Raw genomic sequence first — 26563 nt, 5'->3', positions numbered from 1 at the left:
TGTTCCTATCAATTTATTTCTTTTCCCCGCGATTTCAGTTTCGTGTGGCGGACCCGCAACTTTTCGCTGGTTCAGTCAGCGCGCATTTTCTCGCCGGATCCCGCGGGTTTCAGCCGGGGAATCCCTCTGGCTGACGTCATGGGATAGAGGGCGGTCTCTATTTCCACCTATCAGTGAGAGGCGAGGTGTTTCCCGCTCACTCCGGCGCTCGAAATTGCTTTAAAAGCAATTGAAGGTAGGGAGATTCAGAGAAGAAAGAACTACAGTGGTTTGTAGTTCAGTGTAGAGCAGTTAATTTGATGAAAGCATGGTACTGGGTTTCACTGGAAATTTAAGTACATAGAAAGGGATAAATTTGAGGTAAATTTAGTGGAAAGCTTTTCGTTGATCAGTTGCAAAAATTAATTTAGTATTTAAGAATGGAGTGGAAGTTAGAACGATTTTCTTCCCGTAAAACTAAGACGGGAGAGCAGATGCAATGGGTAAGTGCCATTTAGCTTAACCTATCTTGACCCATGGCTATCAGTAGAGAGCCTACTCTGAAGTAAGCAATTATAGCAACAAAATTGAGGTAGGTGCCAACGAAATTACAGGCTGGCGTTAATATATCTATCGTCAGATTTACTTTCTAATTATAGGTCAGAACGAAGAATCGTATTTACTATTTGAAGAAAAATTTGACGTAAACCTGCATACATAATCAGGCAATTGTGCGTTCATGCTGCACAATTATAGCACAAATAGTTCTTGTGAAAATTATTACGATTTTATTTTGCAGGAGAGGGTAATGAAGCAACTTGCCAGTGAAACAAAATGGAGTTCACAGCAATATGTACACCGACTTTTTGAGGTATCTCTTTTTTTAATATCATGCATCTCCAGATTTTCAAAACCCGTGCTGAAACGGTTGACAGTAACAAATGCGGAAGCTTCACTCAGTATAAGTCAGACCGTGAATGACATTCTGACTTGTTGTCTTTCCTTATCATGGTCATTTTCTATTAAGAAGACAACAGGATGCGAATGAACTGACAATTTAAAATTGAATTCTGGAAGGAGAATGGTGAAAAGTACAGACATTGGCGAGAGTTCAAACCCATTCTAAAGAAGAACAAGTAAAAGTATACGGTGGCAAATTTGTAAGGGAAGTAATAGAAGGTTGTGGCGGTTAGGCAGTGTACTGCTAGCTGGCTGTTGTGTCTGACAGGTCAACAGCTGCTACCTACACTCCACACTGCTGCATCTGAGAGCACTTCATCAACAGTAATCTTCAAGGGGACATTAGCTGCTGGATCTTTGTGTTAAAACATTTAGATAATTATTCAGAGATAGGGTAGCTTTTTGACTGTGGCACAATTGAAAATAGTCCTTTGTATGTTTTGTCATACAAGATGCCAGTTACTGGTCACTGCAGTATGATAGAATTTCTGAAATCAAATCATCATCTGGATTTGATTATAAGTAGGTTGTTCTGGCGTGCACCTGTTGAATAAAAATAATTACATAAATTTGAATAAGTGAATATTATGTCAGTCACTACATCTGAGGCAGTTGACAAAAGAGATTAAAACGTATACCTGTAATTATTTTACTTCTAACCAAGAATTCAATTTATGTTGAATATAATTCTATCAACCTAAGTACTGTAACATAAATCAAAAGGGAAGGAGCATTTTTGCTCTATCAGTTGATGTTGAAAACAGGTGAGGTTGTAGGCAGAGGGTTATTTATACTCCTGTCATTTATAAATTGTTTCCTAAAACTACATTTTAGTAGAACACCTCTGGTTTAATTGATCAATTCACTATCTCAGTCACCGATATGGTGAATTCAAAGCTTAGTTAGTTCATCATCATGGATAGTTTTAAACCCTAGAGTTTAATTGAGATTTCTGTGCCCCATTTCCTTTGAAGTAACATTACATTATATTACCATGTGTTTTTTTGCTTTAACTTAGTGGCTCAAACAAAATGTAACCTTAAATGATGACATTGAGACCATGTATTCCAGATTATTTCATCTATAAGGCATTTATGTGCACTTTACCTTGTAAGAACTGACAGTTGTAGCCAATAGTCTCTACATAAAATGACAGAGCTCCTGTTGTTAACACAAAAAAGTAAGAAAACTACAGATTGTGTGGATGTAGAGTTAAGATTGAATCCTTTAGCAGTGAATATATGTAATAATAAACACTCAAGTCAGTTTTGTCATGCAGGGAAAACACATTTTTGATCACTTGGCCACTCTGTGTTAACATTTCCATTAAAAATCAGAACAAAATATTATTTAATTTGTGTAAAGCCAAAAATTACTGATGAAGTATGATGGATCAGTTGTAATCAATATGGTGTCCATGGACTTGTAGAAGACTTTTGATCAGATGCCACACACTAGGCTTATGAGCAAAATTGAGCACATGACATAAATATGAATTTGGCTAAGTAATAAATACCAAAATCATTGGATTTTTTGTCTTTTGGGTTGGAGCAGGCAAATAGTAGTTTTCCCCAGATTTGATAACAGTGCCCTTTTTTTTGATCTATGTTAATTACCTGGAATTAGAGATGCAAGCTACAGTTTCTAAATTTGGAGATGACTCAAACCTGGCAAAATTGTGAACCATGAAGAGAAAAATGATAGATTGCAGCAGGTCATAAACAAATGTGAGGCATATGAAGTTTCAGGGATAATTCTGAGGTGTCACATTTTGGTAGGAGAAAATGAGAGGCAAAAGAAAATAAAAGACACTGGCCCATACAGGAGGAGAGGGACCAAGGGATATTGGTACACAAGTTATTGAAAATAGCAGGGCAGGTGGTGAAATCAGTTTTAAAAATAGCTGTACACAATTTTGGACAATCAGTGGAGGCACAGATATAAAAGTAGGGAAGTCTTGCTGAATCTTTATGAAACACTGGACCAGCATCAACTGGAGTATTGTGCTCAATCCTGGTCATTAGTAGGAAGAATGGGACGGCATTAGAGAAGGTCCAGAAAAGATCTACCAGTACTTTTAAGTTACTAGAGAGGAAGGGACTGTCTTTTTTTTTGGAGAAAGCTGGGAGGAACTTTGCTTAAATTATGTACAATAATGGGAGGTCTGGACAAAGTGGATAGCAGAAAGCTATTTTGTTTTGGTGGAGGGTTGAAGACTAGAGAGATGGAGAGAAATAGAAGTGACACAGAAAAACTTTCTTGCAGAAGTATAAAATATACTGCCTGCAGATATGGTGGAGGCAGGTTTCATTTTGGCTTCAAGAGGGAATTGTTTGGATACAATTATATAATAGAACATGAGTTGCAAGGCTACAGAGAAAGGGATAGTGGTGGGAATGAATGAGTTGCTCTGCTACAGAGCCAGTTAAATTTGATAGGCCAAAAAGACCCCTTCTGTATTGTAGCTATTCTTTAGAACATAGCTCTAAAGTTTCCTCCAATGTTTCAAGGAGAAAAGCCAAGTTCACTCAACCTTTTCTCATGGGGCATCCTCTCCAATCCAGGCGACATCCTTGTAAATCTTCTTTGCACTCTCTCTATAGTAACCACATCCTTCCTGTAGTGAAGTGACCAGAACTGAATACAGTGCTCCAAGTGAGGTCTAATTAAGGTCTTATATAGTTTTAACATTACCTCACTGCTCTTGAACTCAATCCCGCGGTTCATGAAGACCATCACACCATACCCCTTCTTAACAACACCGTCAACCTGTGCAGCAGCTTTGATTATCCCATAGACACGGACTCCAAGACCTCACTGATCCTCCAAACTGTCAAGAGTCTTACCATTGATTGATAATATTTGATTTGATAGTATTTGATAAAACTTCATTGTTCTATTTAAATTACTTCAAAGTTACATTTGTTTATAATCAGATTTTAATGTTTGCTCGTCAAAGATCAACAAACATCTCAAAGTTATATCAGGAATAAAAAAAATCAATGTTTCATGTCAAGTATTTTTTTTTACAAGTTTAAGTTATCCATCCTCTCTCAAGTTATTTTCCATGAACCCATCCTGTATTCACTGGAAGGTAGAATTCCATTAGTAAATATCTGCACAGATACAATGAAATCCCATCCTTGGGCTTTCTAAGTACCGTAAAAGTCCCATTTGGATTTCGGGTGATTTTCTTCCCCAAGGTGCACTAATGCTACAAATCATGTACCTAGTGCAACCCCTTTCAAATACTTGTTGAGGCTAGTGTTTCCCTAAAATAGATTGGTATAAATCATTTACCCAATGCATTGTAAATTTGCTTTTATTTGTAACTGCAGAAAATTCAAAAGAAGCATAGTTGTATCAAATAATTTGGGAGTTAGGTAAGTACAACACATTGTATTTCAGCCCTACTGTTGGAAAATTAATGTTGTCCAGCATTGGTCTCTGTACTACTTAGAAGATGTTGATGCAACATTTTTCTTGCAAATCTCTCAATTACAGTACTGTATAATCGAAGGTGGTGCATGAGTCAGGTAGGCAGTGTACTGTTAGCTGGCTGCATGCTGTTTAGATAGCAGCTGCTAAGTACCCTGCCACTTGCCCTTTTGCCAGAGCTTCTTTTGTTTCAGGATAAGACTAAAACAAAGACATCACCGGATGATCAAATGGTGTTTTAATGTTTTTGTGCATGGTGGTAAGGCAGTGTAATGTTAGCTGGTTGTATCTATCTGTGACACCAGTTAACTTGCTACTGCCCTCCTTCCGTGCATACTTAATCTATTGTCATTCCTTGGAGACATCGATAATTTATGGAATGAAAATCTTCAGGTTAGTATGAATGAAAAAGATTTGTATGAAATTCTACTATTAGCTAATAAAGAACTAATCCATTTATCTTAAATGGGTTGGTAGCTTCATTAACACAATATATGAAATAGTTCATAGCATGCCTCAATATTACAATTCAATTTCAACTCAAATTATATTTTGGGTTAAAATCTTTATTTATGGTAAGACACATTAAGAACAAAAATAATTGCTTGATAGTTTAATTAAAATGTTCAGTCAGGAATCTTCCAATGATTTCGGAATAACCAGTTCCCTCTTTATTCCTTGTTTTTGTGTAAAGCTCTTGTGCTGCTTGTCACTGGTTGTCTGCAAATGACAGATATCCAACTGAAGAGCAAACCTTTTGCAATACTGAACAAGTGTGTGCTTGAGCTTTACCAGAAATAATGAATGGGAGTTAATTAGGAGTATGTGTGTTGATTAGGCAGTGTAATGTTAGCTGGCTGTCAAACAGGAATCAACAGCTACATGCACTACCACATCAGCTCATGACCTCACAGCAACCAGAACAATTATTCTTTGTAGCACCTGTCACATTGTAAAAATAGACCAAGGTACTGAGTGAGTTGCTGTTGTGTTACTCTTTGGCACCATGAATGAATCATTCTCCTATTCATGAAGGTGTTTGAGCAATTTGCTAGCAGCAGGCACAATATTAAAGACATGTACTTCCGGTGACTAGTAGCGTCCCACAGGGGTTGGTATTGAGTCGGCTACTTTTCATGTTATGTATGAATAATATGTATGATGGAATTAATGGCTTTGTAGCCAAGTTTGTGGATGATACAAAGATAGGTGGAGGGGCAGGTAGTGTTGAGTAAGCGGGAACTCTGCAGAAGGACTTGGACAGAGTAGGAAAATGGGCAAGGAAGTGGCAGATGGAGTACAGTGTAGGGAAGTGTATGGTCATACATTTTGGTAGAAGGAATAAAGGTGTAAACTATTTTGTAGCCAGGGAATCCAGAAATCAGAGGTGTAAAGGGACTTGTGTGTCTTTGTGCAGGGTTCCCTAAAGGTTAACTTGCAGGTTGAGTTGGTAATAGGAAGGCAAATGCAATGTTAGAACTCATTCCAAGTGGACTAGAATACACAAGCAAGGATGTAACGCTGAGGCATTGTAAAGCATTGGTTAGAATACATTTGGAGTATTGAGAGCAGTTTTTGGCCCCATATCTAAAAAAAAGTATGTGCTGGCACTGGAAAGGGTCCAACAAACTGAAGTGTTAATGTATGAGGAATGGTTGATGGGTCTGAACCTATACTCACTGGAGTTAAGAAGTATGAGGAGAATTCTCATTGAAACCTATCAAACAGTGAAAAGCCTGGATAAAGTGGAGATGGAGATGTTTCTATCAGCAGTAAAGTCTGTCCAGATGGCACATTCTCAAAATACAAAGTCATCCCTTTAGAACAGATTAGGAGGAATTTCTTAAAGAAGACGGTGGTGGATCTATGGAATTTATTGTCCCAGATGGCTGCAGAGGCTAAGTCATTGAATATATTTAAGGCAGAGGCTGATAGGTTCTTAAGGGTGTCAAAGATTATGGGGAGAAGGCAGGAGAATGAGGTTGAGAGAGAATATACATCAGCTATGATTGAATAGCCTAATTTTGCTCCTCTATCTGATGGTCTTGCATGCATAAGGATGGACATCAGATTTTCCTGTAGGCCATGTGTATAACTCTGGGAAAACTATTTTGTGTCTTGATCTCACCACAATGATATTGACTGAATTTTGTTTCAGTGATAGGATCATTGCCAAATCCTTTGTTGTTTTGCATCATCATATTCCATGGGTTCAGCAAGGGAATGCCAGCCAAAGAGGGCAAATGTATTATGACACTGTTCTGAACTGGCTAGTTTACTGTATGTTGATATGGCTTAACGCTGCAGGAGACCTGAAGGACAAATGATCAGCAAGACCTAAATAAGAGAAGAAGGGGCAGGTGACAGAAAAGGATTAAAACACATTTAGTAGAGTGCAGTATGGCAAAATAGGAATGCACCTAATGAGGGAGATGGTTAGCGTGTTGGCAGAGACGGCAGAAATCTGTTGAACACGGTTAAAGGGACTATGATATTTATGAACAGGAAATTATTCAGGCAGTGGCAAGGTTCCCAATCTTTTTAAATGCCATGGACCAATACCATTAAGCAAAGGGTCCAAAAACCCCTGTACTAGATGAAATCCAAGTAGCCATTGTTGTGGATAAGTGCTTCAGTGAGAGCTGGATTGAGAAAAGTGGAAGAATGGGTTGCATTTTTCTGGTAGAACCAATTTTGATGATGGACTAAATTGTAACCCAAGAAAGATTAGGTTACAATTTAGGTAAAAGTTGAACTGGATGCTAAGTTTACAAGATTATGTGAACTAAACATTGAGTTTCAGCTGCAGTCATTGGCCTTGCTAGAGGTTATTATGAAAGTCTGACTCATCCAGAAGTTGATGACAATTAGACAATCTGACTGCACAACAACATTTGTGGATTAACTTTTTTTGTGGAAAAGTAACAAATAGAAAAACATCCCGTTACTGTTTAGGAATGTAAACAGGAACATACCAAATGAAAGAAATTAATTTATAACTTAAAGCGTAAAAGCCCATCCAAAATAAAGTATGTTTATTGATGTTTTGAAGAGATTATACAAAAAAGATGAAGGAATGTAATCACTTTGATATACATTGAAATATACCAATTCTCTACAAACAAAATTATACATAGTGGGGCTGCCCAAGTTTTTCTCAGATCAAACATTTAAATCTTTCATTTACTTATGATTTTCTCTTCTCTTGAATCCTGTTGTTTTTCGTATCGTTGGTTATTATAATGCAAACATATGGAAGAGTGAAATGCCATTCAAATCTACTGACAGTGAACAGAGCAGTGAAAAGTCCCAGCACATCCACAGATTTCTTATATTTCAAAAACTTTTTAATAAATTGCTCAAACTCCAACATGGTAAAGCACACACAGCATAACTATGTTCATTTCTGAAGTGACTAAATCAGAGAACAGTTTTTAATAATATAGTACCTTTATTATTAAAAACTATAAGTACTATAGTACTATAAGTACTATAGTACTTTCCATATAGTAACATATGGAAAGTTCCCAAGATGTTTTACAAATACTTAAAAATATTAAGCATTATGACTGAAAAAACATTTAAAGAGGTAGATTTTAAGAATTGTCTCAAAAGAGGAAAGAGAATACGGTAATAAGAAGGCCAGAGCCACAGAACTCAATGCATAGTTGTCACTGATGCTATGGCTTTGAGAGAAGATTAGCTGAAACTACAAATTCAGTGTAGTAGTTACTCAAAAATTTACACACCCAAACAATTCACTCCAGACACTAACAGACAGAAATGCCGCACAAAACTGTAATAACCTTGAATAAAAATATTGCATTCTTATCTAGGACTTCCTAGGAAAGTGGGACTTCATCTTGGAAAAGTGAGCTTGTACCTCTGCAATCCAAAATTAACATGAACAATACAAGTGCAACAGATAAATAGCCAGCATGTAACCTTTGTCTCCATAGTTAACAGTAATCTGATGTTAGTTCACATATTGACATACCTATTGTATAAAAGAGAGTACGTAGACTGTGTTTGAGCTTAGAAGAATGTTAGTTGACAAAATTCTTACAAACACAAGAGATTGTGCAGATGCAGGAAATTGTGCAATGCATACAATATGTTGGAGGAACCCAGCAAGTCAGGCAGCATCTATGGACTGGAATAAATAGCTGATGTTTTGGGCTGATACCCTTCATCAGGAACCTTCCTTGATGAAGGGTCTCAGCCCGAAACATCAATTGCTTATTCTCCTCCATAGATGCTGCCTGATCTACTGAGTTCTTCCAAATTTTAGTGTGTGTTGTTCTAAAATTCGCAAAGGGCTTCACAGAGCCAATGCAGAGTTGTGTTTCCCCTGACCTCAGTGTCTGGAAACCGGGGTCATAATTTCAAATTAAACAGTCAGCCATTCAAGATAGAGGTGACAAGAAATTTCTTCACCCAGACATTAATGAACCTTTGGACTTCTCTAATCAAGATGGGTGTGGTATTCCAGTCATTAAGTCTATTCAAGGTAGAGTCTGATTGATTTTTAGACATTCAAGCAATCAAAGGCTTGGGTGAGATCAGCTATTGAGCAGGACCCAAAGACTGAATAGATGGTAAAACTCCATCTATTTGGAGATTTTCCTGCTTTCATTGTTCTGGTTTTGTAATAGAGTCCAATACAAAAGAAAGCACAGAGACAAAATGCATTAAACAATGAAAATAATCACAGTGGTGGATTAATAGAAAAAATATAAAGAGAAAACATAAAGTGAATTATGGAAGAAATGGTTGAAGTAAGAGGAATGTCATATATCCGAGCAGCTCCTGCAGTAATGCATGTGAGGGAGACATGAAAACCTTTTTATATCTCAAGCTGAATACAAGTGATATCTTGGCCTTTACACGCCCACAAATATTCGCTGTTCAGCTAATTCAAAAAGCATCATAGCAACCAAAGGACATCATGATGTCAGATATGCTGCTGTTCTATCATGAGTACAGGTGATCCCTGCATTATGGCCATTAGTTTATGGACATTTGTCCTTACAGAATTTTCAAATCTCTACTCAAAAAGTTGGATGAGGAATAACATTTGCTCTCAGAGAATTAATGTGTAAAGCAATTAATACATTTCCACAAAATTTATTATTTTCAATTTGCATTCTTGATATACACATACAAAAAATGTGGCTTGGCATTATGGAATATGGCCTGTTTTTTAAAGCAACATGTGGGGTTCACCTCTAATATGGTCCAGGAGTATTATTCTTCGGCCACATTAAAGAAACACCTGCAAAACAGTAATATTTTGTTCATGGCAGAGTGCTACTGATAACTCATTTGGCAGTCATAGATTAAGGCTTTGTTATTATAAATTACAAAAGTAACATGAATAGTTTATGAGAATCAAAAGAACTTTAAGAATATGTATTAATCTTGTCAAATATACTTGACCAGCAGCTATTCTTTGTGATGGAAAACACAATTAAATTATTTGTTGGCTGACTGCATCCATGGGAGAAAGTATGTTGTATACATAACAACCAAAATATAGGTAACATTGAAAGAGACTCTTTGTACAAGGAAAGCATTATATAGATTTGTTTCATTGAATCAAATTTTCACTATCCAATATATATTTGTTTGAATGCTGCAGGCAATCCTATCTAAAAATATAGATTTTCTACAGGCTTATATAATGTTAGTTTAAGAACTGAAATTAAAAAGCAAATAAGAAACAAGAAACAGGAATTTAACTGGTTATAGTGCAAAAAAAAATGAATGAACCAGATCTCTGGGATTAAAATTTTAAATATGACGTAAAAGTTAATGTTGTAATTGTACAGATATGAACATCAACAAGAATAAGGACAAACAAGAACTTCAGGCTAATCTCCTTGTAGTTAGTACAATCTTTTATCCTGGTGAAACTATATCCAATAGGTAATGGTATCTTGAAATCTATTCTATGACATTGAGTTGGTCTGATCCATGATACGAACAAAACATGTCAATCATGTTTTAAATTTAAAAAAACTGAGACCAGAAAAAATAGATCCCAATTTATATTGCTTTAGGAATACTTAAATCAATGGCAATTGGAAAAGATAATCTGTTCATTCTTAGTGGTTGCTTTAATTTGCATCTATAAGTATTGTGAATTGATTTCAGGATTACCTCCCAAGTGTATAGAAATTTGCTGTTGCAGTCTGCAATGCACTGTAATGTCATTTTCAAAATATCATGTGTTGTGTACCCTTTTAACAAAGTAGCTCATGTAAACATCAATAGAGGTTTGTCTACCACAAAAAATAATAATTCTGTTGTAACAAAACTGCAAAAGAATTTTGCAATTGTATGACATGGTATTCACATATCACAATAGATTTAGATTTTAGCATCAGGACTCAAAACACTTCCATGTGGCTGGAAATTTCAGATGCAAGGAAATTCACCATCTAGTGAAACTGCAACAGCTTGTATAAGCTTCAGGTGTGCAGACTATTTTCAGAATTCAAAGAAGAAAACTGTCTGACACAGCTGCTCTACTTTAAAACTCTTCTCGTCTTTTCAGTATAATTTTTGCCACTAATTCTGACACTTCTTTCTTGATAGCAGCCATAGAGTCTTGAGTTCGCCAGACCTTTACTACTTGACCCTTGGGGTTGACCAGATATTTCCAAAAATTCCATCGGGGTTCCATCTTGGTTGTGTCTAAAGTTTTAAAATTAGATAAGAAAGTAAATAAAGTTAATGCATAGACTTACAGTATTTTTTAAGGTTGCAAATGGACTGAATAGGAGGTAAACTTCTGAAGACCAATTATATTTGCCATATGACAAACACTAAAGATTCCTGTTCAAAAGCCAAAGGTCATTAACAGAGTACAGGTCCACAATCCCTTATCCAAAATATTTGGGGCCAGTTGCATTTCGGAATTCAGAATTTTTCAGATTTCAGAATTCCTCCTTATTGGGGTTCTGGGACCCCCCCCCCCCCCCCCCCCGTGGATAACAAAAAACACGTATGCTCAAGTCCCTTATTTAACCTCATCAGTGCTGGTGGACTTTAGGACCCTGTGGAGCACCAGACCTATGCACATCCTCCTGTATACTTTGAATCATCTCTAGATTACTTATAATACCTAATACAATGTAAATGCTATGTAAGTAGTTGTTCTACTGTATTGTTTAAGGAATAATGACAAGAAAATTTTTTATTTCCAACAAAAACATTCAATAAAACATAAAAATATACAGCTTCAAACGAACTGAATCAAACACATGGTAAATGACTTATTGGAATAAATGTAGAACGTCACTGTCAATATAAAAAACTTAAGTAACGTCTTTCTTTTTAAAAAAAATCATACACTGTGGTAGTTCTGACACCATATTCTTCAGTAAGACGCCGCACAATCAAGCTTCTGCAATAACTCCACTTTCTGCATTATTGATAATGATAGATGCTTCTTTCTCTTTTTCTCATTGTTATCCATAGGGGTATCTGCAGCTCTTTTTGACATTTTCACAGTGAAATTAAACACAAAGTCAACAGTGAATGGCAAATGCACGTGTAACCAGTACGAGCGCTGAGCCACAACTGACGTCTGGCAGTCTCTGCTAGTGCTGCCACCTCACACCTGAGTGACGTCAGCTGTTGGTGAAAAAACTTTAGTTTTCAGAATTTTGGATAAGGGATTGCGGACCTGTACCTCTGAGACCAATACTGTAATTAGTTTGCTTGCACTATAACCAAATCATCAGAAGCCGGCCCTTTCTAGTTGGCTGCCGGTGACCAGTGGTGTCCAGCAGGGGCCTTCTTTTCATGTTATATGTCAATAATTTAGATGATGGAATTGATACCTTTTGTGGCCAAGTTTGAGGACAATTGAAAGATAGGTGGAGGGACAGGTAATGATGAGGAACCAGGGAGTCTGCAGAAAAGTATAGACAGATTAGGGGAATGAGCAAGAAAGTGGCAGATGCAATACAGTGTAGGGAAGTGTATGGTCATGCACTTTGGTAGAAGGAATAAAGGAGCAGACCATTTTCAAATGGGGAACTAATTCAGAAATCGGAGGTGCAAAGATTCTTGGGCATCTTATTGCAGGATTTAAAAAAAGATTAGTTTGCAGATTACATCAGTAGTAAGGAAGACAAATGCAAGTTAGCATTCATTTCGAGAGGTCTAGAATATAAAAGCAAGGATGTGATGCTGAGGCTTTGGTCAGACCATACTTGGGAGTATTTTGAGCAGTTTTGAGCCCAATCTCTGAGAAAGGGTATTATGGCATTGGAAAGGGTCGAGAGAAGGTTCATGAGAATGATGACGGGAATGAAAGGGCTGACGTTTGAGGAGCATTTGAAGGCCCTGAACCTGTACTCACTGGACTTTCAAAGAATGAGGGAGGATCTCATTGAAACCTATTGAATACTGAAAAGCCTAGATAGAGCGGACATGGAGAAGATGTTTCCAATAGTGGTGTAATTTAGGAACAGGGCACAGCCTCAAAATACAAGGACACCCCTTCAGAATGGAGATGATGATGAATTTCTTTAGCCAGAAGGTGGTGAATCTGTGGAATTCATTGTCACAGATGGCTGTGCTGGCCAAGTCATTGTGTATATTTAAAGTGGAGGTTGCTAGGTTCTTAATTAGTAAGGGTGTCAAAGGTTACAGGGAGAAGGCAGAGGAATGAAGTTGAGAGGAAACATAAATTGGTGATGATTGAACGGCACAGTAGACATGATGGGACCTAAGTCTTATGGTCTTAAGGTCCCCAAATCCCAATCAGGTTTAATATCACCAGCATATATCATGAAATTTGTGGGCAATATTGCCCCATGGGGGTGGTGGAGGAGTGCTTGGTAGCAAAAGGGGAAGCTAGGGGATTGCAGGCTTAATTCAAGAAATGAATTACTTATTATAAGCATTTTCACCTCAGTGCCTCATAATTGATCACAATGATCATGTAATTACCTCATCTCTTGCTAACTCACTGTTCTCTTACACTTTACTCAAAGTGCACATTTGTTGTTAAAAAGCAGTGTGACACTCCTGTATTTGGCACATAATGTAAAATCTGAACTGAAGAAATTGTATGATTTCCAGGCCCAGCCCATGCATTATTGCCATTCACTACTGTAGTACAGTATTAGCTAGTATGACTCCAGTACACAGTGATGCAGTTCCTGTGAATTAGGGGATGGTGTTCAATGAGTTAATGTTCAGAATTTGCCCTTTTCAATGATTTTGACTGCAGTTCTCCAGTCCACAGCCCAACTGAGATATCGCTGCCCCACTTACAGCATGTATCTTCAGGCAGAGAGCAGATTTTGCCCGTTATGATGACATCATAACTTTCCCTTTTATTGATTGCAGCCCTTGAGATTGAAACAATAGGCGATTGACCATGGTCATTAATCCTTAATGATAATGGCGGAAGCAGATAAAAAAGTGTAGATAGTATAGTGTGTAGTGCTGACAGTACAGTATATCTGAAATATGGATTTATACCAGCACCAAGTAACCAACAGCAGCTAACGTGTCTGTTGTGTGAAGTAGTGTTTTTCAAAGGAGGCAATGAAGCTGTCCAGGCTCCTTGAGCATTTGAAGAGAATACACTCTGATAAAGCAAATATTGGCTTATTTTCATTTTGTGAAAACTTTCAGAAACAGAAAGGACTTCAAAACATTTTTGCCAGCACCTCACAACAAGAAAGTGATGGATTGCGTGCTTCATACAATATTTTATTGCTCATGACTAAATCTGGAAAGCCCCATACAATTGGAGAAGAACTGATTCTGCCATTAGTGGGGTGTTGGGGGGGGGGGAGTCTAAGTACAGTTTTGCAAAAATCAAATAAAGCAATAAAATTGTAGCTTTAAATTGATTGTGACTAATTTTTGCAATTATTTGTCACTGCTTTAAATTTGCAGTTCCTATTTTCTTTCACTGTACATCATAAATCAAAATTCTTTATAGCCTTTATGTAATGGCTCAAAAGGAAGTGGGGTCGCTGGGGATGTGGTCTGGCAGCCCAGAAGAAGTTTGTAAAGTACTGGTCCAAATTTAAAATTAAAATTGAGAAGTTAATTTAGGATAATAGAGGAAGTAAAGAAAAGTAAACAAATTGTGTGCAGTTTTGTGTTCATGACCATATATCTAAATGCTTAACATTGTTGTTCAAGCCAGCTATCCCTTTGTATTGGGATCCTCAGTGAATGCAATTTTTCTGCATTACTGAACTTGATGGCAAATCCATCAGTGGTGTGGGACCATGGCTGTGCTTACAGTTGACCTGCTTGTCTCATTTCCACATCACAGGCAGAGGGGTCAGGGCCATGCTGCACATTAGATGCAGGCACTGAATGATGAGTGGCAGTTAAAACAAATACAATCAGCTAATTTTTGAAGAGACAAACCAAATACATGACATGAGAGTCAGTCAAAAACCAAATTTATAAATATCAAGTGAATAGAATTTTGGAAAATGGATGAATCAAAGTTATGGAGATCGGAAAACAAAGTAGGGATTCAGGGAAATGACAATAGCCATGATTTTATTTACCGGTAAACAGGCATGAAGTGCCTTATAATTTATACCTGCTTCAGTTTCTTATTTTCTTTTGCTAGTTATTATTCATAAAGAGTGAGACAATGGAAGAGAATTAAGTATTGCAATTTTGATCTAGATGGTTCTATGATATAAAACACAATTTAGTAGCAAAATCTGTATCCATGAAAATATTATTTAAATAATAATGTGCCAGTTGTCTAATTTTCTGCTGTCAGAGAAGCAAAGGTCATAGCATCATGTGGCACGGAAACAGGTCCACTAAATCTATGCCAAACACTGGGTACCCATCTGTATCAATCCCATATTCCAGCATTTGGTCCATGGCCTTCTTTTCCTACAGATTTCAAGTGCTCGTCTAGACACATTTTAATACTATCAGAGGGCACCACTCAGGCCATGCTCTTTTTTTCACTGCTGCCATCAGGACAGTTATCATTCATTGAGGCTCTTGAACCAGAGGGGATGGCTTCACTCAACTTCAAATGCCCCATCAGTAAACTGATTCCTCAACCTATGGACTCACTTTCAAGGTCTTTTCATGTTCTAAATAACCTTGCATGCCCAATCCCAGTTGATTAGTCAAGCAGAATTTTCTTTCCATACTTCTATGCTGACTCTTGTCAAGGTGGTCTGCGAATAAATCAATACATAGAGAACAGCACTTCCACGCTTAAAAATACACAGCTGCATAAATATTGGAAACACCAGGCAATATCTACTGAGGAAGAAATTATGTTTCAGGTTGTTAATCTCTCACCAGAACTACTGAGGAAAGTTCTGAGACTAGAGTCTTGACTAGAAGGAACCATTTACTTTCTCTCACTCCACCCCTCACCTCGCACAGAACAGTTTCATTTCCCTTTCTTCTCCTCCAGCGCAATAGATTCAGCAAAGGCACAAGGGTCTACACAGCTGTCACCTGGAGTAGAAAGTAATCTGCTGGAGGAACTCAACAGGTCAGGCAGCAACTGAGGAGTCAGCATTTGCTTCTGCGTGGCCTTGACCTAACAAGTCAACTATCCCTTTGCATCTAAAGGTGCTGTCTGATCCACTGAGTTTCTCCAGTATTTTTTTTTGCAACAGAATCAGCTACAGCTTCTCAACTGAAATCTTGGACCCTAACCATGTGCAGGCAGGTCAGGAACACTGGCTGGGTTTTCAGATTTGTTTTATATTGAAGGAATGAGAGACACGTTACATATGTGGGCAGATGAACAGTTTGTTATGTATCCCTGTCTATTTATGCTGGATCGCAAAGTGCTCTCCAAGCCTGACTTTCAAGTTTTCAATACAATCCTAATAGTTTCTTCCCCACTCGAAATGGAGAAGAATAGCAAGAGGAACGTTCAGAGCAAAATATGGTGGGGATTTTGGTTGGGGAGTGAATTATGATGGCTGTGGAAATTTTATCTTGAGTGGTGGTTGGGGGGGGGGGTGTTATGTAAAAGAACCAGGAACAGGATTTGCACTGGCTCCCCAGAAAAGATACCCAAGTGAGAATGGTTGAACTTCTGATTAAAATTATAAAAAAACTATTAATTAATTGAACCATTTATTTTACATTATTGATGAAGAAAATGTATAATTAAAGAACGGTTTTCTTTAAATCTGTCGTAGGCAACATAGTTATAGGTTAAGACAAGTTTTATTAACAGTAAATAAGACAGCGGCAATGATCTTACTTACCCATGAGATACTGGAAAGCAGGCTCGGTCTCGTTCCCTAACACTTTGATCTTGCCGAAAATGGGGAAAGTGGCTCCGTAAGTTGTTCTGGAGAATCTATCGATTTGGGAGTTGGTGCCGGGCTCGGATTTTCCGAACTGATTACAAGGGAACGCAAGGACGTTGAAGTGCATGGGCCCGAGTTCTCTCTGTAACTCCTGCAGGCCCTGGTAATTCTTCTCCGTGTGTTCGCAGTTACTCGCCACGTTTACAACCAGGGATGCCTGCAGCGACAGAGCACGAGAATCACCTTTCACTGCTGATGCAAAAATCAACCCGGCTAATTCGTACACACCATGACTTGCTGCCAAGCCACGGCAATTAATACTGAGGGAGAGTGGGAGCATTTTACTTTTCTAACAATAAAAAGTTGTTTTTGGGCGGGTCATTGTTGTGTTTGTTCGGTTATTAAAATCCGAATTAATATCTTAACAGTCCAACAATGAAATATATGCAAGAATCTGCAGATTACATATTCTCACATGAAAGAAAAACGATTAATGTCTGTTATTATGTTCAAAAATGCAAAACAGCCACGATTTTAATGTAACTCACTTTGCCTCTATATTTCTCCAGCGAGACCAGCTTCCCCTTGGAATTCAGAACTTCAAAAGAATAGAAGTCTTTGTTTTTACGATTAATCCGTTTGAACTGCAGGACCCATAATCCAGCCAAGCAAACGAGCATGCAGGCAAAGACGGCGAATATACGGGCTTTAGGCGTCCACGATTTCAGTAGGAAAGCAGGCAGTGGCTCCATTGTGCTGGGAGAGGAGAAAGGGATGTGAGATGTACTGTAAATGGAACTGTCGTATTGGCAGGAGAGGGGAGGGGAAGGGAGAGGAAGGAATAGCAGAAATGGAACGTTGGGATATTGAATCCAGTCCTCTCACAGCTCTCCGATGTTGTCCACTGCTGCAGAAACTCCGAATAACGCTGGCTGTTCGAGTTAAGGAAAATTCAAGCGAAATATATATCCGGAATTGGTCATAACATAGTCGTCAAATACGATAAAATTTATTGCATTTGTTGAAAATGCCAACTTTTATGGAAGTAAAAATTAGTCAACAACTGTCTGGATATATTTAGTCAGTTCTGTTCAAATACTGGATGGGAAAAGGGAGAACAAATCTGGTATGACAGAAGAGAACGGGGGTGGGGGGGGGGGGCCTGCAGATGACCTGGAATTGGAAAATTCACTGTGGATACTATTGAGCTGTAAGCTGCCCAAGCAAAACATAAGATGCTATTCTTCCAATTTGAATTTGGCCCTTCAGTGCCATTAGAGAAGGCCAAGGACGACAGGTTGATGTAGTTTTGAGGAGAACTATAATGACATGCAACTAGAAGAGTGAGATGGCCATTATGGACTGTTTGCAGCTGTTCCACTAAATGGTTATCTAGTCTAGCCCTGGTTTACCAGTGTAGAGGAGGCCCCATCACAAACATCAAATGCATTAGAGCAGGAAGAAAGAGGTGCAAGTGAAGCCCCTTCTTATGTGAAGGGCTATTTAGGTTCCTGAGTGGTGGTGAGGGGTAAGTGAAGGGACAGGAATTACACCTCCAAAAGTTGCATGGGGCATTTAGGGGTTCTTCACTGCACTCTCAGTTCCAGCTATTTTAAAGTAACACTTACAGGGGTTCTGCTTATTAGATTACTAATATATTACTGGTATATTACTGCCAGAATGTTTCTTGAACCCTCTTGCTGTTGTAGTCTTTCACTTTACTAAGGAATGTTTGTATTCATTTTTGATGCACAGTTGCTCTTTCTGCTGGTTTACAGGTAGCAGAAAGGGGAGAGCAGATGACTTCTCGATTCAAAACCAGAACCACTGGCAGTAGAATGAAATGGGAGCTACCGAGTCCCATTGCCAGTAGCAGCCCAGTTGTTGCACGGTGGCACCATCTGTGTAGAAGAGAAGGCAGAAGTACAGACACTTTAACTGGAGATCCATTAGTGACTGTAATAGAAGCAGGAGAGCAAACCTGGACTGAGACACTGTTGGGGGCTGGCCCATCACCATTAACTAAAGAACTGGGAGGAGCAGAAACACCACCAAGAAATGACCAATGGGCTAGAGTGGAAATGGTGACAATGAAGCAGGCAGAAGAAGAGACATCGTTAGTGGCGGAGGGTGGAACCCGAGCAGGGACAGAGAATGAAACTAGATCTGTAACCTTTGTCGGGAATGTGGTCAGGCCAATAAGTTGGCCAGGAACAAATAGTGGACCAGCGACAGACACAAACACGGGTTCTCGAGGCTTAGCCAATGTGGAACTCCCTACATCTGGGAAAGCAGACTCTCAGCCAGTTTGTGCGGGGCACTCTACAACTTCAGGTGTGTGTGCTTTCCAATACTCTAAATAAAATTAACAAAGATTTAAGTTTCACTGATAGAGATGGATGAAAAGTGCTTGTCATTTGCCTCAAGGATAGTTGTGCACAGAACATTTGTGGACATCTTAGCAGAGATTTTACCTAATCAGAGACCTCTCTTAGCACATGACCTCAACCAGGGAATTTCTGTCATGTATAAACAGGAAATTACAGTGTGATAATCAAGCAAAAATGTACTGCATCATCCTTACTGAGATATACAGTAACTACATACATTTCATATTTTCTTGTGTCAGAGTTGGAGGTCTTGCAGCTCTTCAAACCTGTTCTTGTTCTCAAAGCATTCCCTTCAGTCCCATTCCTTCATTTATTTACCTGTAACATATTCCCTCCCATATACCCATCAACTCTATCTAGTATCATTCACCCTATACTAGGTGTCATTTATTGTGTGTAATTAATTACTTGGAACATCCTTGGGACATGGAAGGGAACTGGATAAAAGATTCATTAAGTCAGAGGGGGAAAGTTCAAATTCCACTCTAATTTACTAATGGGTTGTAAACTCGGCATATTTAGGTTCAGAGTTATTTCTAATTCATCAGGCCATCAGAATTACTCCATTTTGGAACAATTTAATCTGCAGAGTTTCTCTCTCGATTGCTTTCTCCTTCACATTATCAGGAAGTTTAGAACCAAAATTTTAGTGAAATCTTCATAGACCAAAAGAAAGTAAGTCTAATAGTTCCATTTAATACAGAGAAATGTATGCAATATACATCCTGAAGTTCTTGTTCTTCGCAGACATCCACAAAAACAGAAGAGTGCCCCAAAGAGTGAGTGACAGTTAAAATGTTAGAACATCTGAGTCCCCCTACTCCCCCCTGCCATGCACAAGCAGCAGCAGAGCAACAACCCCCCCGCACCCTCCCCCACTTCCGCAAAAAAGCGTCAAAATCCACCCACCAGGCAAGCACTAGCAAAGACCCCAAGAAAGACCATGATCTGTAGTACAACAATAACTAATCGTTCACCTGACAATTCGACATATTTAGGATTTAGAGGTCTAAGAATTTGCACTGAATTGTGATTTTAGACAATATCACCCACTGTTTATGAGAATAACAGGTACTTGAAAGTGTTACAGGTTGAATACCCAAAGAATTGTATTTACCCAGGATGTAAAGAGATCAGGAAAGAATGCAAGAAAATGAGAAATAAGAGAGCCAGGAGACAGAGTAGCAATGCGAAGCTTTAAAAGAGGGCCGTTACTGTGCTCATTTTGAGGTCCCGAGAGGCAGTAGTTGGAGTAGCAGCAGGAAGCTTAAAAAAGAGCCTTTCTGATCAGCTAATAGAGCTTTTCAGAAAAGCATTGTAAGTCACACCAGCCAATAAAAGTAAAGTGGGCTCTAGCAGAGTGGCCATTGAGAGAGTGGGCCAGTGTCTGAGTGGTAAGGTAAAAGGCTTTGGCGAACAGAGGGGCAGGTAAAGTTCCTTGGATTTTCTTTTCAGTTTTAGAGCATTCAGATGGCAGTTAGGTCAGTGGCATGCTTGTCCGGTGAGATGTGGGAGATCTGGAAGCCTTCCAGAGTGTCTGAAGACCTCACAAGTGAGAGGTATATCTAGCTGCAGCTCCTGACTGAGCTCACGAAGGAGCTAGAGTTGGATCTGAATGGACTTGGGGTCATCTGGGGTGCTGACAGTTTGATAGATATGGGTTTTAGTGAGATGGCTTAGGAATTGGTTGACCAGCAGGAAAGGAAAAGGGAGTAGGCAGGTAGTGCAATTTCCTCTGTGGCCATTCCCCTCAGAAACAATTGTATCATTTTGGATCGAGTTAGGGTGAGGGTGGTTGTTCAGGTGAAGGCAGCCCTAGCCAGATATGTGACACCAGGATGGCTCTGAGGTTCAGTGGACAAGGGTGAAGATGGAAAGAACAATAGTGATAGGGCTCTCAGTAGCTAGGGGCCACCCTGGAGATTGCGGGCTGAAAAAGGTACCGTGGAATGTAGTTTTGCCTCCACGTGCTAGGATCCAGGATTTTACAGAGTGGCTGCAGAATATTCTCAAAGGGTAGGGTGAACAGGTAGAAGTTGTGTATATTGGCACAAATAGCATAGATAGATAAATGGATTCAGTACTGTGGAGTGAGTTTAGGGAGACAGGAAACATATTTTAAAAAGCAGGATTTCAAGGCTGATAATCTCTGGATTACATCCAGTGCCATGTGGTAGTGAGGGTAAGAACAGAAGAAAATGGCAAATGAATGCATAGCTGAAAAATTGGTATGGGGGCAGGGATTCAGCTTTTTGAACTATTGGGATCTCTTCTAAGGTAGAGGTGTCCTATATATTATCTCCTTCATTCCCAGGATCATTTTCATAAGTCTCCTCTGGACCCTCTCCATGTAGATTACATGGACCCTTGAACGTACAGGTGGAGCATAAGGTGAATAAAGGACATTTGTGACAAGTGTAATCAGCATCCCAGAGAGAATGGAGGAGTATTGAATGCGCAGTGAATTAGAAAGGCAAAGAGGGTGGATAAAATCAAGGGAAATCCTGATATTTTATATGAAAACACAAAGGGAAGATGGAAAATAAAGGAACAAGTGAGGATGTATTAGAGATAAAAAAATATAGTTCTAAATCAGCACTGAGCACTAGAATAGGGGGAAGATATAGCATGCATATTAATTTTACCGGGGAGAATAAGAAAGCTTGAATATTATGATCAGATGGGGAGCCAGTGTTAAGGGGCCTGGCTTCTTTAAAAAATGGATACGTTACCAGGCCCTTAGAAGTAAGAGAGGGAATAGGACAGACATGGATCATTATTTTCTGAAGACCTTTTGCTGTAAATGTTGTGCTGTAAGATGGAGGAGGTTTACAAATGGAAAAAAATGAATAGGCCAACCATAGCTTAGTCTGCTTAACCTTGGTAGCAGGTAAATTCTTATAAAAAATCTCTTTTTTCTATATACATAATAGACATATATCTGTATACATCAAGGTTAATCATAGGCAGAGAGCATGGAATTCCTAAGGGAAGGTTGAATCTGAATCATTTGATTGAATTGTTAGATGGGATGTCTCATTTAAGGCAGTGAATTATGAAAACTCTTAGAGAGATACAGCATGGAAACAGGCTCTTTGCCCCACTGAGTTCATGCCAACCATCGAACACTCATTGTTATTTTATCCATTCATCTATTTTATCCTCTCCATATTTCCATCAATTTCCACCTGATTTGGTACAGGATAGATGTTTAACAAAGTTATTTGACAAAGTTCCATATGCTGACAATATGATGTCATCTGCCATCCTCATAACAGACTTAAGCAGCAAAGATCAGTTAGTTTCTATTTCCAGCCCCCAGTAGACTGATATAGTAACTGCAGTCATGATAATTAAGAGACTCATTCCACTTACTATGTTGTTAACTGTTTTAAAATTACAGTTTAAACTAATAGGTACAGTAAGCTATAACTTTGCTTAAAGTTGCCTTACAATTAAAGAAATTGTACATGTAGGCAAGCATATGCTGTTTGAAAGCTTGCTTTGACATTCATTATTATGCCATATAATTTTAAAGACAAGTGGTATGCACAATTGATTTAAATGTTCCAGTATTTCTGGTCTGTAGTATTTATTTAAAACATCTAATCAAAAACATACAATAAAGTTTATGAGGCACATTAATGGTGTACATTTATATGTCAGGTAGTTAGACTCAGCATCATGCTCTTTTATTTTTAAGTAATTTTCTTTAACTCATTATTAACCTGCATTTTACAGTGAACACATATATTCCTAAATCGAGCTTTTAACCCATGTTCACTAAGAGCAATTAAGAGATTAGCTTTATTTGTTTCATGTGTATCAAAACATTGAAAGATTTAGTGAAATGCATCGTTTATGTCAAATCAAACCTGTGAGGATTCAGCCGAGCAAGTGTCACCACTCTTTTTCTGTCAACATAGCGTACCCACAACTCACTAACCCTAACCTTATATGTTTGGAAATGTGGGAGGGAACTGGAGCACTCAGAGTGAATCCATGTGGTCACAGGTAGGATGTACAAATTTCTTACAGTGGTGGGAATTGAACCCCAATTAGTGATTGGTGGCATGGTAATGTGATGCACTAACCACTACGCTGCTGTGTCACCCCATTTAGAACTGGTAGCATCCTACTGATGGACTTTCACCCCTTTTATGCCACCTGGATTTAGTTGAGTTCCCAGAGATAATTGCGCGATTCACTGTGGTGTTTTGGCTTTGCTAAGCTTAATTTTCAGATAATTTTTATGTTAAAAAATGACACATGGAACATTAGGGGACATTTAAAAATTAATTAATGCAATAAATTCAGTCACCAGATATCAAATCCTGCTTTATTTATGTGTAAATGATCAAAACTATGCTTGTTAATATTTTGCTTTTTTTAAAATCAAAATAACAGAGAATGCAAATCGGGAGAGAGTATCTGCAAAAGCTTTCAGTGGTTACTGCTTCCCTAATCATAAGCTATCACATCGAAACACTACCTACCACTTCTTAAACCATTTTAAAGAAAGATATTTTATAACAAAACAGGTAGGCAAAATGGCTGTTACAAAAAGTAGTATTGCTTGATTAATGATGTGACATATTTTAGCAAATGCCTATATTCTGCTTTTATTATACAATGAGTTTTGCTTTGGGACTACATTTAATGACATAACATTGGAACACAAGCAGGACATAGTGAGAGTTCTGATGCTGAAGTTGGTGCTTTTAAATCAGTACAGAACGAAACTTTAAGTAGAATTTGAAATAGGGGAAATCTTTTATGCTGGCATAATGTTTCTATTGCTCTGGTCTAAAACTTTCATGGCTATCGTGCATGCTCTAGAGCTTTTTATTGCTAAATATGGTACTTGTTGTCATTGTTAAACATATTTTTAAATAGAAATCTCAGAGAGTGATACCTTCCTGCCTGAACAAAACCAGAATTGTGACTATCGATGGAAAATGCAGTCAGACTTATGAAGGTAAAGTGATGACACTATCCTTTCACTTTCACAGTGCTAATTTCGTACTTTAACATATTGTTCAGGTGTGATCATCAGTTCACAGGTATTTAGTGCAACTTATTGGTGTGGCAGAAAATAATATTAGACAATTATTATATGTAAAGTGTATCTCCATGATTATGCAGCTAGCAGATTATTAATTTTTAAAATCTTTTTATGTTTTATTACTTAACGCAGGAATGTTTCAGATGTGAAAGAGAGGGATGTAAAAGAGGTAGGGGAGTTGCGTTGTTGATTAGGGAAAGTGTCACAGCTGCTCCTCGAGAGGACATCTTTGAGCACTCACCCAGTGAGGCCATTTAGAACTCTGGAATAAGAAAAGTACAAACAATATGACGGGGTTAAAATATAGGCCTCCCAATAGTCAGTGCAAGCAAGGCAGATCATGGAAAGATGTCAAAGCCACAGGGTTGTTGTAGTAGGTGATGTTAACTCCCCATATATTGACTGAAAATCCTTTAGTGCTGGAGGCTTCGATGGTGCAGCATTTATTTGGTGCATCTAGGAGGTTAACGTGAAACAATATTGAGATACTCCACAAGGACACATACAAAGCTGCAGATGCTGGAAATATGGAGAAACACATTCAAAATTCTGGAAGAACTCAGTGGTCAGGCAGTATCTATGGAAGAATGTGAACAGTCAATGTTCCTGGTTGAGACTCGTCATCAGAATTGGAAAGGAAGAAGGAAGAGTAAGAGGAGGGGCGGTGAGTGATAGACAAGAAATGTTGACAGAGTCCATGGAGAGGAGGCTGGTTTCAGTAATGTGCTGAGCTGAGCCCACATCTCTCTGCAGCTTCTTGTAGTTATGGGCAGAGCATTTGCCATACCAAGCTACAACACATTCAAATAATGTGCTTCCTGTGGTGAATCAATAAAAATTAGTGAATGTTGAATATCAATCCATCATCAATTTCTTCTAACCTTGAACCTATGCTTTTTTGTTTCCTTTTCCCTAGAAAAAGAGTGTGTGTGTTTATCTTGTCTATGCCCCATATGGCCTAATACACCTCTAGTCCACCACATTCCAAGAAATGATTTCCTAGCCTACCTAAATTCTATCTCAAGCCCTTGAGTCCTGGCAACATTTTCATAAATCTTGCCTTTGGCCTCCCAAGATGCAACGCCTCACGCTTTCTGCATTAAACTCCATCTACTATTTCTCAGCCCAAATTTCAAACTGGGGTCTACATTTAGTGGACAATAGACCCAACCAGTTCCCCTCCAGCACCACTCTATTCACTCTAGCAAAACTGGTCCTCAACCTCAATAATTTCTCTTTTGGCTCCTCCTCTTCCTTCAAACCAAAGGCATAGCCATGGGCACTTGCATGGGTCCCAGCTCTGCCTATCTTTTTGTCAGCTACATAGAACAGTCCATGTTCCAAGCCTACACCAGCATTGCTCCACAACTTTTCCTACTCTACATCAACAACGGCATTGGTGCTGCTTCCTGCACCCATACTGAGCTCATCAACTTCATCAGCTTTGCCTCCAGCTTCCATCCTGCCCTCAGATTTACTTGGTCCATTTCTGACACCTCCCTCCCCTTTCTCATTCTCGCTGCCTCCATCTCTGGAGACAGATATCTACTGACATCTTTTATAAACCAAATCACTCTCACAGCTATATGAATGATATCTCTTCCTAACCTGTCACTTGTAAAAATGCCATCCCTTCTCTAAGTTCCTCTGTCTCCACTGCATCTACGCTCAGGATGAAGCTTTTCATTTCAAACTTCTGAGATGTTCTCCTTCTTCAAAGACCTGATGTAGATTGGGAGACTGCTTTGCTGAGTACCTTTCCACTGTCCATCACAAAAAAGAGGGATCTCGTGGTGGCCACCCACTGTGACTTCCCATTCCCATTCCAATATATTAATCCATGGCCCCCTCTACTGCTTCGATGAGGCCATGCTCGGGTTGGAGGAGCAACACCTTGTATTCCATCTGGGAAGCCTCTAACCTGATGGCATGGATATCAATTTTGCCAGCTTCCGGTAATTGCCCACCCCTTCCTCTCCTTCACCATTCCCTATTCCTATTTTCCTTTCTTATCTTATCTCCTTAATTGCCCATCACCTCCCTCTGGTGTTCCTCCCTCTTCCCTTCCTTCCATAGTCTTCTGTCCTCTCCTATCAGATTCCCCCTTCTCTAGCTGTTTATAGCTTTCACCAGTCGACTTCCCAGCACTTTACTTCGCTCATTCTAGCATTTGCAGATTTTCTCTTGTTTGTGTTACATCTAGTGGTACTTTTTGACCATTCCCCACTATCCACAGCACCATTTTGGTGTTGTCTGAACGCTTGCTAATCAGACTACTACCTACATTTTGATTAAGAGCATTTATATACTGTACTGGAACACCCGGCCTTATTTATGGCCAGGAGTCACTTAAAAGAGATATGATGTAGTGAAGGATCTTAGGCTGGTGAAAAAGTCATGTTGTAGCTGTGTAAATTTTATTGAAACCACAT

General features: G+C 38.7%; 2 protein-coding genes across 5 annotated transcripts in view; one reads left to right on the top strand and one right to left on the bottom strand.

Annotated features, from left to right (window-relative positions):
• Positions 1–281: 281 nt before the first annotated feature.
• Positions 282–26563, top strand: part of LOC140737793 (cell division cycle protein 20 homolog) — a 61808-nt gene continuing 35526 nt past the window's right edge. For all 4 annotated transcript variants that reach the window (XM_073064434.1, XM_073064433.1, XM_073064435.1 and 1 more), the window contains exons 1-5: positions 282–482; positions 779–850; positions 18455–19010; positions 23474–23607; positions 23963–24044. In XM_073064434.1, coding sequence (XP_072920535.1) covers positions 420–482; positions 779–850; positions 18455–19010; positions 23474–23607; positions 23963–24044 — 907 coding nt within the window. In that variant the 5' untranslated portion in view covers positions 282–419. The remainder of the gene's footprint in view (positions 483–778; positions 851–18454; positions 19011–23473; positions 23608–23962; positions 24045–26563) is intronic.
• On the bottom strand, positions 7391–17548 carry gpx8 (glutathione peroxidase 8 (putative)). The gene is made up of 3 exons (XM_073064431.1): positions 17225–17548; positions 16632–16893; positions 7391–11076 (listed from the first exon to the last, which is right to left on the bottom strand). The coding sequence occupies exons 1-3, from the start codon at positions 17426–17428 to the stop codon at positions 10913–10915; spliced, it is 630 nt and encodes a 209-aa protein (XP_072920532.1). The 5' UTR covers positions 17429–17548; the 3' UTR covers positions 7391–10912.

This window comes from Hemitrygon akajei, chromosome 13, assembly GCF_048418815.1.
Source record: "Hemitrygon akajei chromosome 13, sHemAka1.3, whole genome shotgun sequence".
NCBI classification, from domain to species: Eukaryota; Metazoa; Chordata; class Chondrichthyes; order Myliobatiformes; family Dasyatidae; genus Hemitrygon; species Hemitrygon akajei.
Note: the sequence above shows the minus strand (reverse complement) of the source record. Positions and strands in the feature narration are given on the sequence as shown.